The 17,288-nt window shown below is 39.5% G+C and overlaps 1 protein-coding gene across 1 annotated transcript in view; it reads right to left on the bottom strand.

The window, feature by feature from the left end:
• stox1 (storkhead box 1) overlaps positions 1–16,390 on the bottom strand; it is a 22,451-nt gene extending 6,061 nt beyond the window's left edge. Inside the window, exon 1 of the mRNA XM_019859845.1 lies at positions 15,657–16,390. Within this exon, the coding sequence (XP_019715404.1) occupies positions 15,657–15,999 (343 nt within the window). The 5' untranslated portion in view covers positions 16,000–16,390. The remainder of the gene's footprint in view (positions 1–15,656) is intronic.
• Between the last annotated feature and the right edge of the window lie 898 nt (positions 16,391–17,288).

The raw sequence follows: 17,288 nt of genomic DNA, 5'->3' as shown, positions 1-17,288 counted from the left end.
GGGGGGGGGGGAGCAGGATGGGCTCAGGAGTGGAAAGGCATCAATAACCAATCTTTTAGGAATGATTTAGTGTTTGTTTGTTTTAGACTACCGGGGATTGGAAGACAAAAAGTAAATCTAGACAATATATAAAAATCTTTTGAAGAAAAAAAAAAAAAGTACAAATATTGAAAAAAATTTCGCAATTATCTGGAAAAATACAAAATGGAATACAATGTTACGAGCGATAAATATTGAAAAAAATATTTAAAATGAACCTGAAAAATAAAAAAGTTTGAGAGAAAAAACATTCCAAAAAATACTACAAAAAATATGAATTTTTTTTAAATATAACACAAATTTCAAATAATTAGATTAAGAGTACATGCAAAATAATTACACGACAGAAAATATTTTACCCCCCAAAAAATCCTAAAATATGGAATAAAAAAAGGAAATATTTGATAAAATACACAGGAACCTGGAAAACTGCAAAGGTCTGAGTCCAGAAATATTACTAATGTTTAAAAAAATACAATGACCAAAATAAAATCTTACACAAATAATACCACATTTGAACAAATATTTTTCAAAATCAACAAAAAAATGTGTATGAGAATAAATACAAAAATGCTGGACAAAAATAGTCATTTTAAAATATGAGAACAATTGGAGAAAATACTAGCACAAAACATACAAATATCACACAACCTCCCCCCAAAAAAAGCATTAAAAAAGCTCGAACAACTTTGAGAAATATAAATTATAAGACCAGAAAATAAGAATTACAAAAAAATGTTTAAAAAAATATTCAAAATAACCCTACTCTTGGAAAAGAATACATATTTCTAAAAGTAAACCACCACCCCAAAAAATAGTAAAATATGTAAAACACTATGACAAAAAAGAAAGACAAAAATACAGTATATACAAAAAAAAAAAAAAAAATCTTAGACAACACAACATATTTATACTCATAGTAACCAGGCAGTACTTTTATTGTTATTGTCACTCAGACATTTGCAGTCGCGAGCAGCCTCTCTGCGGGGGTGTTCACACTTTACTACGCCCGTGTAATCCAAGCGCGTGCGGGCCACGCCGTTCGACTCATTTTGTCCGACGCAGCATGAATACCCTGCTGGCTGGCTGGCTGGCTGCCATGGCAACAGCAGTGTCACCGGGCAGACGGCTTGGGTATCAAGCAGCGGCTTAAGCACCGGGGACACTTGCAAAATGCTTTAACCTGACTGAACGGAGTTGCATGATGGGTAATGTAGGAAGCAGATGTTCAAGGCGCACGTCTAGGTCTAATGCAAAAACCAAAGAAGTCGACATAAGTACTTTAAGACCACGACACTGATGAAGAGATAAAAAGTTAGTCCTGGACTTTCCATGTGAGAATTAAATGGTCCTGTGAGAACGAACAGGAAAAATGTCTACCTTCTCCTCTTTCTTTCCTTTTTTTTTTTTAAAGCCTTCTGACCCTGCTGAGTGCCACATGGCTGTTTTGGTAGCTGGCGCATGAGTCTCATTTCATCACTTAACTCCCACAATAAGCCTCCTATACGCCTCAAGAGAACTGCGGTTTACTCTGACATGTCGAGAGCAGTTCGCACAAAAATATAGATATCTTGGCAAGGGGTTACTTAGCATAAAAAGAAAAACGAATATGTAAAAGCAGAAGTACCTGGCAAAACGGAAACACATAATCAGGGCTGCAACTAACTAATTATTTTAAGAATAGATTCACCTGTCGATTATTTTATCCATCAAACGAATAAAAAAAATACATTTTAATTACCATTCTATCAGTTTAGCAGTAATATGAAGTAATCAAGTGCAAGTATGCTAAATATTAGCTAGCATAGCTTAAATCTAGTGCGTGTGCTTTTGCCAACTCTCATGTTTGGTGGTTAGCATGATCACGCCCTGCAAAAACCTCTCTGCAAGCCTAACTGCGAATTATCCGATTAAGGCACAGTTGTGTGTCTGCGCAGGACGTTTTCAGACTTTACAAGCGCACTGATGCGTCCCTTGCAGCCAAGGCGGCCTCGTAAAAGTCAGGGCGCGCAGAGGCAACAACATGGCTCCAGACGGAGCGAGCGAGGGTGTGCCATCGACTTGAAACCCACTCTCGACAGTGACGTTAGCAAGGATGCTAACGCCAGCGCAACACGAGAGGTGTGCTTTCAAAGTTGCCATCTTAATGACAACAAGCCCCCCCGAGTTTAGGCTGATGTCATTTTCATGGAGTGCTAATTTCTGAGCGGCGATGTTAGCCCCAATGCTCATGCTATCGGGGCTGCTACTTTTCGCAATTCATGCGGAAAATAACTACTTTGCTTCTTCACTGACGGGCGTAAGGCCCTTTAAAAAAAGCAGAAAGTTTTTGCCCCGCTTGGGAAAAAAAAATTCTGGTCCAACTATGCCTGACTTTTCTTTAAATATTAAGCAAGGGGACAGAGTCTCTCTCTCTCCTGTGTTTGCACCGTGGTTGAGAGGAAAGAAATTTCATTTGTGCTGTATGTTGCACATAGAGTACATTTGACAATAAAGTTGACTTGACTTGAAACAAAAAAAACCATCCAGGACTAGCTCAAAAGAAAGTGTGGAGAAAAAAAAACCCATCTAGTAAAACAACCCGACTCAAGAGGAGTTTTGTGTTGCCTGCCGTTGCCATGGAAACCTTTCATGTGATGGCAACCAAAGCCAAAGGCAAGAATGCACAGTATTTGTGGCCCTTTCCAACCCCACGACAGCTTTTTAGACTCACTTTTGTAATCCATTGGCGTTATTTTGCAGCCAACTTGAAAGTCATAAAGCAGCTAAGTGTGAATTTGACTTTTTATGACTAGACTTTTCGTTAAATTTGAATTTCACTGGCCCACAATTAAAAACTACAGGAGGTTCCAAAAAAAAAATGGAAAAACTTGAACAAGTTAATTTTTTTACAAGATGTACTAATAATTTTTACAAGATGTACTAATAAAAATCTCTTTTTTTTTGTTTTTAAAGTCTGATGATTTTGGATTGCGTCTTTAATTACAAGGGAAGTCAACCCAAAAACTGTTCTTTACAATAATATGCATCAGAACGTTTAAACAAAAAAAGTAGCATGTCTCAATTATTTTTAAATGTAAAAAAAAAACAAAAATAAAATGTCATTTTTAAAAATGAAAACATACCAAAAAAAAATCTGAATACATTTTAGAAGTTTACAAGACACAGTCATTGGAAATGTTTCATCAATCAGATTTCAAATCCATCCCCACGGGGCCCAGACAGCTGGCCCTTGATATCGGCATTATTCTGTCATCTGATTGGTTGGTTTGCGCAAAACTGTTCAACTAACAAAACTGGTCTAGAGCGATTTCATCATAAGCTTCTCTGGTGAGTAGGATATATTTGATTTTTTTTTCAACATTAATGTCATGTTATTAGAAAAAAAAAAATGGATTTTGAGCCGCTCCAGTTGTGTGCGGCTATATTGCGTTTTTGTACAATATTGATATCTATAACGCCGACGTGATGGTGGTGATATGATTAAGTCATGCAAGACCCCACTGAAGGTACCGAATACGCATCCCGCCACTGCCGCAACTCAAGGCAAAAACTTAAGACTTGAAACAAGACAGACGTGTCTTTGAGAGCTCAGAGTGAAATTTGATACTAATTCACTCTGGTGTGTGTGGGTTGGGTGGGGGGGTTGCAGGGGGGGTAGCGGCAGACAGCAGACATAAAGAACCGCCTTCGCAGTGCCAGACACACGAAATGACTCCATATTGTTGTTGAATGTTTCATCGTTACATTGGACGTCCCGGCATTCAGAGTCAACATCACAAATATGTCCGACGTTCTTTATGGCCTGGGATGGGAGCAATTATTTAAAAATTCAAATGGAAAGGGAGACTATAAAGAGCACAGATCAATGAGAGTGCAACCAAGACTGTTAAAAGATGTGGGGGAGTGAAGTGGGAAAAAAAAGGACTGTAGATACAGTATGAGGAAGGGGGTCGGGGGGAAGGAAAGTGAGAGGATTACGGGAATAAAGTTGAAATACTACCTCAATTTATTTCTAATGAGAACAAAGTTGTAATTTTGAAGGAACAAAACTGGTACGATGAGAGCAAATTTTAACAAGAATAAAGTCTTAACAAGAAAATGTATTTTTATTTCACGCAAAGACGAAATCAGAAAAAACAAGTTGCGAGTCTATGCAAATAAAGTTGGAATGCAGCAGGTAAAAAAAAAAGTAAAGACACTTTTCAGTGTAAAAAAAAAAACATTACAATGATCGGCGGAGTTCCACTTCATTTGCAGCCGAGCTTAATGACTTCCTTGTCAACTTTGACTTTCTGTGTTTTTGCTTTCTTGGAGGAGTTGCTGAAGGTGCAGCGTGAAGTGTGAGGATCATCTTACGCCGAAATATTTATTCGGCATTCCCTCGATTTGCACCTCCAACCTGAGCGTCGGCGCGGGAGATTCTGACCACATGCAACCCACCCCCGCAATCCTGTTTAGTCAAGAGTGATGGTCTTCATTGGACGCAGATGCTGCCCATTTATTCCCTTTGACTTCTGCCACCATGATAGCCTCCCTCCAAATGTTCGCTTTCGAAGTAGAAGAAAGCACATCTGAAATCATCGTTCCCCATTAAAATCAATGGGGATGAAATGAATCTGTTCCAGCTCCCCCCCCAAAAAACACAGACTATTTTTTTGTATCATGTTGTAATTAATCTACACATAAACTTTCCACTAATGGGCAGTAAAGGCATAAAACACAAAAACTTATTTGCAGAGGATAAAGAATATATGCCGGCGAATGTTTTTACAGGTTCTGTGTGCATGTGTTGCAGCCACTTGTATTCACATAGTAGCTGTTTTGAAATTTCTAACGAGTCATATAGCTACGCAAATTTCATCAGACTGTCTTCCCATGATGCATTTGCATTAAGCTAAGTTGCTAAGTTGTACAGTTCTCCAAACAAGAAATCAAAACCAATACTATTTTTTGGGTGAATATATTTTGTAAATTCAAGTAAAAAAATCATTTAAAAAAAGAAATTTATGACGAACTGAATAACATTTTAAAAAATGATGATTATTTAAAAAACATTCAACGAACAAAATCGAAGTAGAAGAAAGCACATCTGAAATCATCGTTCCCCATTAAAATCAATGGGGATGAAATGAATCTGTTCCAGCTCCCCCCCCAAAAAACACAGACTATTTTTTTGTATCATGTTGTAATTAATCTACACATAAACTTTGCACTAATGGGCAGTAAAGGCATAAAACACAAAAACTTATTTGCAGAGGATAAAGAATATATGCCGGCGAGTGTTTTTACAGGATCTGTGTGCATGTGTTGCAGCCACTTGTATTCACATAGTAGCTGTTTTGAAATTTCTAACGAGTCATATAGCGACGCCAATTTCATCAGACTGTCTTCCCATGATGCATTTGCATTAAGCTAAGTTGCTAAGTTGTACAGTTCTCCAAACAAGAAATCAAAACCAATACTATTTTTTGGGTGAATATATTTTGTAAATTCAAGTAAAAAAATCATTTAAAAAAAGAAATTTATGACGAACTGAATAACATTTTAAAAAATGATGATTATTTAAAAAACATTCAACGAACAAAACAAATTAAAATTGTAATTGCTACATTTATTATTTGGTGATACAGTATTTCTATGAGAATTCAGTCAGAATTTTATGGGGGGAAAAAAATAAAAATAATAATGAGATGCATAAATAAAGATTCTGATTCCACTACTTCAAAGAAAAACAACTCTTTGATATTTTCAAGTCACAATTTACCGAGAAATGTCATATAAAAAAACCTTTTACGAGAACGTTAGAATCTTACTCTAAAAACAAACAAAAAAATTCAAAATGTCTCCTCCTAACAATGAGTAGCTGTTTTGAAATTTCTAACGAGTCATATAGCGACGCCAATTTCATCAGACTGTCTTCCCATGATGCATTTGCATTAAGCGAGCGGCCTATCGCAAATCCAGCCACAGCTATGTGGCTTGTTAAATACACAATGTGTTTTGGGTTTTTTTTAGGTTTAGTTTGACAGTAAACTTAGACTGGAATGCTAAATCATTACTATTTTACTTTTTCTTTGTCTTTTTGTTAATGGCAACGTGTGATGACAACCACAAGAAAGGAACTAATTTGTGTAGTATTCCCCAAACAATAAATCAGTAACAATACTATTATTTTTTGGTTGACTCCACTGTTTTGGTTGGCACCAAAACCAGGACTACCATTAAATCCAGTCCTGCTATATCGCAGCTCACTGTCGCATAAAAGATGCGATTTCCAAAGATTCGATGGATATTAAAGTAAAAAAAAAAAAAAAATACTTGGAAAAAAAAGAAATTCATGACAAACTGAATAATATTTTTTAAATGATCATTATTTAAAAAACATTCAACAAACAAACCAAATTAAAATTGTAATTGCTACATTTATTATTTGGTGATGCAGTATTTCTATGAGAATTCAGTCAGAATTTTATGAGATGCATAAATAAAGATTCTGATTCCACTACTTCAAAGAAAAACAACTCTTTGATATTTTCAAGTCACAATTTACCGAGAAATGTCATATAAAAAAACCTTTTACGAGAACGTTAGAATCTTACTCTAAAAACAAACAAAAAATTCAAAATTTCTTCTCCTAACAATGGAAACTTGCACGACACATCGTGTTCAGTGTGTCCTACGGGTAAACGATTGCATCGTTTCCAGCGTACGGAGCGTTTTCACAAAGCTGAGACACCTCGCCGCGATTCCTACAAACATTCAGTCGTGTCAGGGGGAGCTGAGGGTGTTTGGATTGTAAATTTACCGTAATATAACTGTAGCGGAGTCATTTGTCAGGGACGGAGTGAGAATCAAAACAAATCTTAGGAGGGGAAACTCAAGCTGCCGCTGACATGGTGGACAAATTTCTCCACTGTTTTGGTTGGCACCAAAACCAGGACTACCATTAAATCCAGTCCTGCTATATCGCAGCTCACTGTCGCATAAAAGATGCGATTTCCAAAGATTCGATGGATATTAAAAAAAATATACATATCCCCCATTACCATGCCAGGATTTTGTAATAAAAGTGAGACCGACAACAGCTGAACTTTAATTGAGGTTAGCTGGAGGCACTAATGGTCGCAGGTGTGTGCAATGAGTTTGAATGTGATTGGTTGTTTTGGAACACGGCCGCAGCCCCCACTTTTAAGAGAGTGTGTTTTCTCAGTTGTTTATTTTAAGGTTCCCTTTTGACATTTTTTTTTCCCCAGTCGAGTTGTTGGTGGACAAATTTCTCCACTGTTTTGGTTGGCACCAAAACCAGGACTACTATTAAATCCAGTCCTGCTATATCGCAGCTCACCGTCGCATAATAGATGCGATTTCCAAAGATTCGATAGATATTAAAAAAATATACATATCCCCCATTACCATGCCAGGATTTTATAATAAAAGTGAGACCGACAACAGCTGAACTTTAATTGAGGTTAGCTGGAGGCACTAATGGTCGCAGGTGTGTGCAATGAGTTTGAATGTGATTGGTTGTTTTGGAACATGGCCGCAGCCCCCACTTTTAAGAGAGTGTGTTTTCTCAGTTGTTTATTTTAACGTACCCTTTTGACATTTTTTTTTTCCCCCCAGTCGAGTTGCAGGAGGGGAAACTCAAGCTGCCGCTGACATGGTGGACAAATTTCTCCACTGTTTTGGTTGGCACCAAAACCAGGACTACTATTAAATCCAGTCCTGCTATATCGCAGCTCACCGTCGCATAATAGATGCGATTTCCAAAGATTCGATAGATATTAAAAAAATATACATATCCCCCATTACCATGCCAGGATTTTATAATAAAAGTGAGACCGACAACAGCTGAACTTTAATTGAGGTTAGCTGGAGGCACTAATGGTCGCAGGTGTGTGCAATGAGTTTGAATGTGATTGGTTGTTTTGGAACATGGCCGCAGCCCCCACTTTTAAGAGAGTGTGTTTTCTCAGTTGTTTATTTTAAGGTTCCCTTTTGACATTTTTTTTTCCCCAGTCGAGTTGTACAGGTCATACTAGAAGTCATATTATTGGTGGGAAAAAGTTTTGAAATGAGTGTTTTTGTTATCTCATCAACGTGGCATTTGACTTTTTATACTTATCGTACACCCGTGGGTATTTTTATATGCTCTTTTTTTTTTTGTGTTGCTGCTCCTCGTAGGTGAAATGAGCAGTTATTTGATGGTTAATAATTCCTGCAATTTTCATTAGCCCATTTATGGCATTTTACATCATACGTTAGCATTAAGCTAACAGAGGGTTGAAAAATGAAATTTGATGGTTCAATTGCACATTTGGTGTTTACGTATAGAATCTTTACTTCTGTTTGGTTTTATGGAGCTTTGTTGGTAAAATTCAAGTGGGAGTGACAGCTTGAAGCAAGCACAACATTCCTCTTATTTGGAGAACTGTGTGAGCAAGACAGTGAAAAAGGGGTGTTAAGGAATACTTTTAAAAAAAGTTTAAACATGGTTAAAGACTTTGCATATTGCGGCTGGCGTTGGAAACTAGGAAACATGAAAGCCGATTCGCTGTACAGTAGTAGCATTCCGACTGTTTCGAATTTAGGTTTAACATGTTGAACGTGCAGAGCGGGTTAGTGTGGGAGCTTCCTTGTCCATGCAGAAAGGATGCAGGAGCAAGACAACATGTGCAAGCAATGTGAAGGAGGTCAAGGCTTCCTGCTGCCTGGCTGCTTGCATAAACATTCAACATAGCACATGAGGAAACGTGGCGGAACATTTGCTACAACTGAGGTGGGAAACCTTCGGCAAGGTGGGCCACAGGCAGCTCGTCATGCAAGACTAAAAAACTAAAACATCCTCAGAGGAAGATTTTGTACTCTCCCCGATGCATATTTTTACATGCAGCTATAAATTTTACATGCAGAAGAATCTTCATGGAAGTAGACTTTCAATATGGTTTACGGCCATTTTGAGAGTGTCGGCAAAAGGGGGGAAAAAATGCCCTACCCCAAAAAAATTCAAGTGGGAGTGACAGCTTGAAGCAAGCACACTAGGCATCTTATTTGGAGAACTGTGTGAGCAAGACAGTGAAAAAGGGGTGTTAAGGAATACTTTTTTAAAAAAGTTTAAACGTGTTTAAAGACTCTGTATATTGTGACTGGCGTTGGAAACTAGGAAACATGAAAGCCGATTCGCTGTACAGTACAGTAGTAACATTCCGACTGTTTCCAATTTAGGTTTAACATGTTCAACGTGCAGAGCGGGGAGGTGTGGGAGCTTCCTTGTCCATGCAGAAAGGATGCAGGAGCAAGACAACATGTGCAAGCAATGTGAAGGAGGTCAAGGCTTCCTGCTGCCTGGCTGCTTGCATAAACATTCAACATAGCACATGAGGAAACGTGGCGGAACATTTGCTACAACTGAGGTGGGAAACCTTCGGCAAGGTGGGCCACAGGCGGTTCGTCATGCAAGACTAAAAAACTAAAACATCTTCAGAGGAAGATTTTATACTCTCCCCGATGCATATTTTTACATGCAGCGATAAATTTTACATGCAGAAGAATCTTCATGGAAGTAGACTTTCAATATGGTTTACGGCCATTTTGAGCGTGTTGGCAAAAGGGGGGAAAAATGCCCTACCCCAAATAAAGACAAACAAATCTATTAATGCTCCTAATTAGGACCACACACACCTAATATGAAAGTAATACACACACTGGAGTGTTTGTATGTTTGTTTCTGAAGCCACCTGACCCTGAGGCAGCTTGTTAGCAAGAAGCTTTGACCTTTAACCTGCGCTGCTCAATTAGGACGCGGCGAACTACAGCCCAGCGGGACACTCTAGGAGGGCATCGTGGTTAATAAGCTAACATCTGGAAGAATTATGACCATTAGTGGAACACTTTGAGGAGGCGCTCCTTATGTGAACGTAGAACACTTGAGGAGGGAAGTAAAGGGTGGGCAAAGTGTTCACAAAGCATTTCAGGAATGCTTAGCTAAGCTAAATGCTAAGCTAAACACACACCGAGCGATGGCTGAGGATAACTTGCTGTAGGCGGGACATGGGATAGCTCATTACACCTCACGTATAAAGCCACATAAATGGTTTAGCCTTGTAGAGGCTAAATTATGCAGAGCGGTTAGCATCACCAAACCTCTTTCTAAAAGGTCAAGATATGATCGATAAAAATGACTTGTAGCCATGTCATCAAGCCCTCAAGTAGACTTTCAATATGGTTTACGGCCATTTTGAGCGTGTTGGCAAAAGGGGGGAAAAATGCCCTACCCCAAATAAAGACAAACAAATCTATTAATGCTCCTAATTAGGACCACACACACCTAATATGAAAGTAATACACACACTGGAGTGTTTGTATGTTTGTTTCTGAAGCCACCTGACCCTGAGGCAGCTTGTTAGCAAGAAGCTTTGACCTTTAACCTGCGCTGCTCAATTAGGACGCGGCGAACTACAGCCCAGCGGGACACTCTAGGAGGGCATCGTGGTTAATAAGCTAACATCTGGAAGAATTATGACCATTAGTGGAACACTTTGAGGAGGCGCTCCTTATGTGAACGTAGAACACTTGAGGAGGGAAGTAAAGGGTGGGCAAAGTGTTCACAAAGCATTTCAGGAATGCTTAGCTAAGCTAAATGCTAAGCTAAACACACACCGAGCGATGGCTGAGGATAACTTGCTGTAGGCGGGACATGGAATAGCTCATTACACCTCACGTATAAAGCCACATAAATGGTTTAGCCTTGTAGAGGCTAAATTATGCAGAGCGGTTAGCATCACCAAACCTCTTTCTAAAAGGTCAAGATATGATCGATAAAAATGACTAGCCATGTCATCAAGCCCTCAAAAAGCTTAAGACAAGATGCTAGCACACCAGTACGCGTCAGATACGATTCCCCGATGTAAAAATGGGTTTAAAACGCAACTAGAATACATTGATGTGTGTCTTGCCGAGGACTAATTTGAGTTTTAAAATGAAGCGAGGAGTCCCTGAATAGTTTTTGTTATGAATACAGTGGGGGTCTGATAGGTTTTTAATATGGCTGATATTTTTGCCCACAAAATTTTAGCATACAAGTTTGGTATGGTTACACTGAACTCAAGTGAACAGTTTGGCAGATAGTGAACAATTTTACCAAAAGAGAGGCTTTAAGCCGTTTTCTGACACTCCCACATGAAGTTAACATAATCTATATTCGATTAGACTTTGTGTATTTAAAACAGCGAAACGGGAAAGGCCATGCTAGTTAATGCTAATGCTGTATACCCTCAATATTGCGATGCTTTAAGCCTTTCAGCAATTCACTGAACACATCTCTGAATTCACTTCAGCGGGTCTTTTGCGAACTACCGTGTTCGAGGAAAACAGTGAAACCGTAAAAGAGGCGCTAAATCCTCTCTCCATGCCATTTAAACGCATAGACAAACATAAGCAAGAGCTGCTACCCTCGAGTCGCTCGTGAAGAAAAAAAAAAAGATTGTTCTGTGGGAATATGATATTATTCTTTAAGCAAGCGCAAAAGGGGAAGAAAAAGAAGACCCCTGAGGTCAACTTCTGTACAACTGAGGCTAGTTACCGCGAGGCATTAAGTCAAAAATTCCCTCTTGGTCTCACTTTCCCACATTTTTAAGGTCTATCTGAGACGGCAGTGACAATTAAAGTGAGCCGCGTGTGTCAGACGCCATTATGGAAAAGGAAGGATCCTCTCACTAACTTAAGTGTCTTTTTGGAACCCATTGTTATCATGCCATTGTTTGTTGTGACGCCACGGCAACACGATACCTTTCGGCTAGAAAACATGAGACCCTCTTCCTAGTCTGTCAAATGTCAAAGACCACATTTACAATAAAGTGTCAGGTTCTTCTTCTATTGTCTACACAGCGGTCACCCTTGTCGAAATGGTTATTTATTACCAAGAAGGCGCCTTTCCAAGTGTAACCGTGTCTTTGGTATCGCACAACCAGTCACATGTCACTATCACGCTGGCTTCCGGGTGAATGGGCGTGACGGCAGAAACGACATTTATTTCACTTACTGAAGTGCCATATCCGAAGTGATCGTTCACAGTGCCGATGTGGCTAAGTGCATTTCGAAAACAATTTGTGTCGCATTGATGCTTTTTGTGTAATCAAAAAAAAAAACAAAAACATTTACCCCTCCAAGTATTATACAACTAACATTTAGAAAACCGATTAACTGGAGTGGTGCCTGAGATTCATTCTTGTATCATTCTGTGACCATGCTCTTAACTCAAAACATTTGTAGCGCAAATCATCGTTCTCCACTGAAGTTAATGGAAACACAATTAATCTGTTCCATAATCCCCCTCCAAAAACAAGAAAACCATTTTACATTTACAATTTGTTGTGGTTTTTTTTAACATGTAAAATAGCACTCAATATTTATTATATTACATTAAATTGAATGTGCGGAATTGAACAGTTTGTGCCTCATGATTAATTAATAGCGGCTGCCTCTGGTATGCATGCCTTTGTCACCGGGGAGCAGTAAAATGCAGTTAACCAGACGAATTAAAAAAAAAAAAAAAGAAACAAAAAAAACGAAGCGTTTCACATCTAATGTATGTGACTCAGTAAGAGTTAAATTAGATGATTTTCGGAAAGGATAAAGACAGTATCCCTCTGTGTCTCTGAAGACACCACTGTATTTTCAGACCCCAAGCTCCGGTTCACGGGGATCCCACTTTGAGAACTGCTCATACAGATCACTTAGATCTGCGGTTGCCAGAAGTCCAGGACACGAAATGGCTGCCTGGTCAGTTTTCACTATGGAGGAACCAAATGGAAAAAGTTTGTGATTTAAAGCCCAGGCAGAGAACAAAAGGAAAAATGAAAATAAAGCCTTACAATTAGCTCGTATAAATCTCCCTATGGCCTTTGGCGGTTTGTGACTTTAGCCAACTCCCCGTGTTCCCGACTGACATATTTATTGTATAGCAGGACCGTGTCAAGACCTGACATCAATCTAACAGTCCCCACTGCAAGAGAGAAACCGTGGGCATGAGCTGGTCACCAAGTGTGTGTGTGTGTGTGTGGGGGGGGGGGGGGGTAGCATTTATTGTGGTGGTAAGTCGTTTGGCAAACTCGTGATTCAGTGCAGGCCGATTGTCTGCGAGGAGGCGGTAAAGCAGCTCATTTCCATACAAATTGCAGCGGTGCGAAGCCAAGGAACGCGTACGGGGCTCTTTAGATCGGCCATGAAAACAAGTTGAGCGTAGTGTTAGCGTAGTAGGGCGTTGAGTTTGTACTTCTGTGCCTGATTGTAGTCTATAGGAGCACAAAGTGTCTCACATGGGGATGACATGTCAAGCAAACCGTCACATCACACCCTGCCAAGTGTGTGGCCCTCCCCCCGTTCACATTCCTCCACAATCTGTGTCTGTATGTGTGCCTCTTTTTTAATTCAAAATTATTGTTTCGATCATTTGTGAACGGCATCTTAGATGATTTAACATGGGGTCTCAAAACGGGTTTTTTAAAAACTGATAATGTTATCATTAACATCTAAATGTCCCAAACTGGAGCGATGACAGGAAGCAAAAAGTGCTTTTGCATGAAAACGCAAACATTTGACAAGGAGTCTGAACGTGGAAGTTCTTATTACAAAATTTAGTTCTCATTGCTGAAAAATGGTCATCTGTGAAAAGAGATAAAAGCTGAACTTTGAATTCCTGCTGGTCAGCTCACAAAATGTGAATTCATGCTGATGTAACCACTCACAAAGCTATCATTAGGGCTAAAACAACACAAGGGCCAACTTATCATCCGACTCGTGGATGGTGATGTCACACATGTGCAACACATGACATCAGGCCATGGGAAACGGCATATTGGTAATGGTGGGACGCGAATACAAAAGCTGCATTGAAGGATATAAATTAGCAAGTTTTAGTTCAACAAAACAGCGCAGTTGATTGCACAGCTGCCCCATTCTGAGAGCTGCTTTGAATATTTTTGTTTGCTTGTTCATCGCAAGACGGGGAAGATATGGATAATTAATCCTCAGAAAAATAAATAATGAATCAGATATAAGATAGGGTGTGCTAGAGCCTATTCTCAGCCTTCTTTGGGCAGTAGGCGGGGTACACCCTGAACTGGTTGCCCGCCAATCAGGGTACACATGGGCCAACCACGCTCACAATCACACCACAACAATTTAGAGTGTTCCGTTAACCTGCCTTGCATGTTTTTGGAATGTGGGAAGAAACCGGAGTACCCGGAGAAAACCTACGCAGGCACTGAGAGAACATGCAAACTCCACACAAGAAGGCCGGAGCCGGAATCGAACCCTGCACCTCTGCACTGTGAGGCTGATGCACTAACCAGTCAACCACCTCAGGATTATGATAAATAACTATTATTCGGGGCGATTTTAGTTTTTAGGGTACTAACAAGGCATGCATTAAACAAAATGGTGCAGCAAATTAACACATTACTCCATATTGTGAGAATTTAAAAACGATACAGTATGTGTATGGGCAACATGGTATCGGACACCCTTCCATACACTTGTATTAGTGCAGGTGTACCTAATGTTGTGACCAGTTGTTGTGTATAGATAATTTGAAGGGTCAATTTTATGGCTTTGACACATTTTTGTCAAAGTTGTAAACACATGTTGAAGCCTCTGTGTGACACCTCATAAAAGAATACAACTTGATACAACTATTAGCTTCTTACAAGTTGAATCTGACTATTAGTTTCTTACGTGGATAATACGAATGCATATTCAGTATACAGATAGTGGACTCACATTCTACGTATGAAAACATTTTTTTGTTACTTTCATTCTCTTGTATCATGTGTATGTTTATATAGGGTAAGCCATTTTTTTAACTAAAATGAAAACCGTTTCCGTATTCAGAAGCAAACGTTTTGAAGCCAACCGGAACTCGCCTGGTGCTGTCAACACGATGAGGGAAAGGGGATTTTAAAATAGAAATATATATCACATCACATCACAAGTCCCTGGACCAGCCAAACTACACACAAAAAAAGCGTGAATTACGGTATACGACAGTTCTGATAAAAGATACGCTAACTTGATGCTGACAGACGATGCAAAAACCTATAGATGTCCTAAAGAAATAAGCATTGATGATACATTATATCCCTTTGAGGAACAGAAATTTGAGCACAGACCGACAAGCATTAATTCTTTATCTTCTGCGAAAAACGACAACTATTACTGCAGCTTACCGAGTAGAGCGTTGTCGTGTACATATGCATGTATTATACTGCCCCCGGTGGCTAAGGCGTAACACACCAAATGGAGCCATATGAATTCATTAGATGTATACACAACTGTTTTAAATCAGTACATTCTATTTGTTAGTTTTTTTTTATAGTTACAATACTCTATCATGTTATTTTTCTTTTTTTTAAAAAAACAACACGCTAGCATACAATATTAAATGTACGAAAAAAGTCTTGTCTTTGACCTTTGTAAAGGTTACTACTTGTGTTACTACTTGTGTTACTCATGAAGGCGGTATTTGGTGGATAAGCAGTCTTGAGCTTGTACTTTTGTATGGATTAAGACGCTTTACTGTACTGTATGAGTGAGTGTAGTAGTGTGTAACTTCTTACCCACAGCTCTGATAACCAAGCCCGTGGCTGACTTGAGCGCTCTTCTCATCCACGCTTCCCTCAGCACCTCCAAGCTAGCCGAGCTTCCCTGGATAAAAAGCACCAAGCTGTCCATCCAGCCCTGGAAGTGCACCTCGCCCATGGCCCTCACCAGCCGTTTATTCCAGAAGCTGCGCAGGTTCTGCGCCTTGAAGTCGGCGAACACCTCCAGCCCGGTAGTGGTGGCGGCGGCGGCGGCGCTCCGGCGGCTCTCGTCCGCCGACTCGTCGTCTTCGTCGTGGCCGAAGACCACCGCCAGAGAGCCGGCGGAGAGCTGCACGATTCGTGGCGGGTGGAGCGACATGTCCGCCGCTCTGTGAGCTCCAGATTCAAAGTGACTTCAATGGACTTGTTGAGTTAAACTGCAGCTTTGTCTCCTGGAAACATAGCCGGCGGCGAGGGGTCCTCCTGCTGTGAGGGTCCTGACGGGAGTGAGACAGAGGGAGCCAAACTCGAAGAAGGGTAGAAGAGGAGGAGGAGGAGGGGGAAGCAGAGAAAGGAGAAGGGAGACACACAGGTGGACCTCCCACTGCTTACAGGTGTGTGCATTTCGCATAATAGCGAAAAAAAGAAAACAAGTTGTCAGTTTCAAAGGGGACAACTTTTTTTGTCCCCACTTTTCACTTTTGCAGTTGTCCAAACATGGCATTGTGGTTAACATTGCGTTTGTGGCTTATGAATCAAGCAGAAAAAAAAAAAAATTAAAAAATCACCTTTCAATCCACCTTAGGGGGCGTCCATTTTGTCACTTGCTGTCCGGTGATGACAGTTTTTCAGGGCTCTGACCAATCACGGCTCACCTTGCGAATGTCACATGACCAAACTCAGAAAACAGGTGACATTTGGTAAAATGTTGACTTGCCTTTCCCTTTAAAAATGGTCACTCAAAAGTTTCACCCAAGGAAATGAGTGCAAAACATGTATTTTCTCAACTTTTTATTAAACATTTTGATATACGTGACTTATGAGTGGAGAGGCCAATTTATATGGTGAAACCATTAGATAAATATCGAAATAGTAACAAATAAATATGGAAATTGAATACAAACCAATTTAATATTTAAATAATGAAATGACTACAAAAACAAAAGTTAGTAAAGCTAACTGTACTATTTACAAATAGTTGTTGGAAAACAGAAAATCTTATTGAAAAAAAAATACATGAAAACAGTAACCAATATGATTTCTTCAAATATAGCAGTTTAAATATACTGTAATTACTTTTCAAAGCTAATTTTCAAACCTGATAGACATAACAGCCTTTCTTTGCCAATAGACTCGGTAAAATCAAATTTTTAAATTAAATTTGTGAGTTATTAAAATATCATGGCTATAGTTTACAGTAAAAGTGAATTGCACGGCATCTCGCTGCTCCTAATATTTTGCTTAGCTCAACTAATACACTGCTGAATTCATATCATACAAAAATACACATTTGAATTTTTGTTAATGACGTCTGATGCAGCTCTGAATAGATTGTGCAGATGTCACCAACGTAGTGTCCGGAACATGACCCAAATGGCCGTCCATATGGCATTAAAATAAAAAGTGAGTCAGAGTAAAGCTCATTTCCAAATGTCCAATATTTGCATC

Source organism: Hippocampus comes, unplaced genomic scaffold (genome assembly GCF_001891065.2).
Source record: "Hippocampus comes isolate QL1 unplaced genomic scaffold, H_comes_QL1_v1.1 scaffold64, whole genome shotgun sequence".
Lineage (NCBI taxonomy): Eukaryota > Metazoa > Chordata > Actinopteri > Syngnathiformes > Syngnathidae > Hippocampus > Hippocampus comes.
This window is presented reverse-complemented; position numbering and strand designations above follow the sequence as displayed.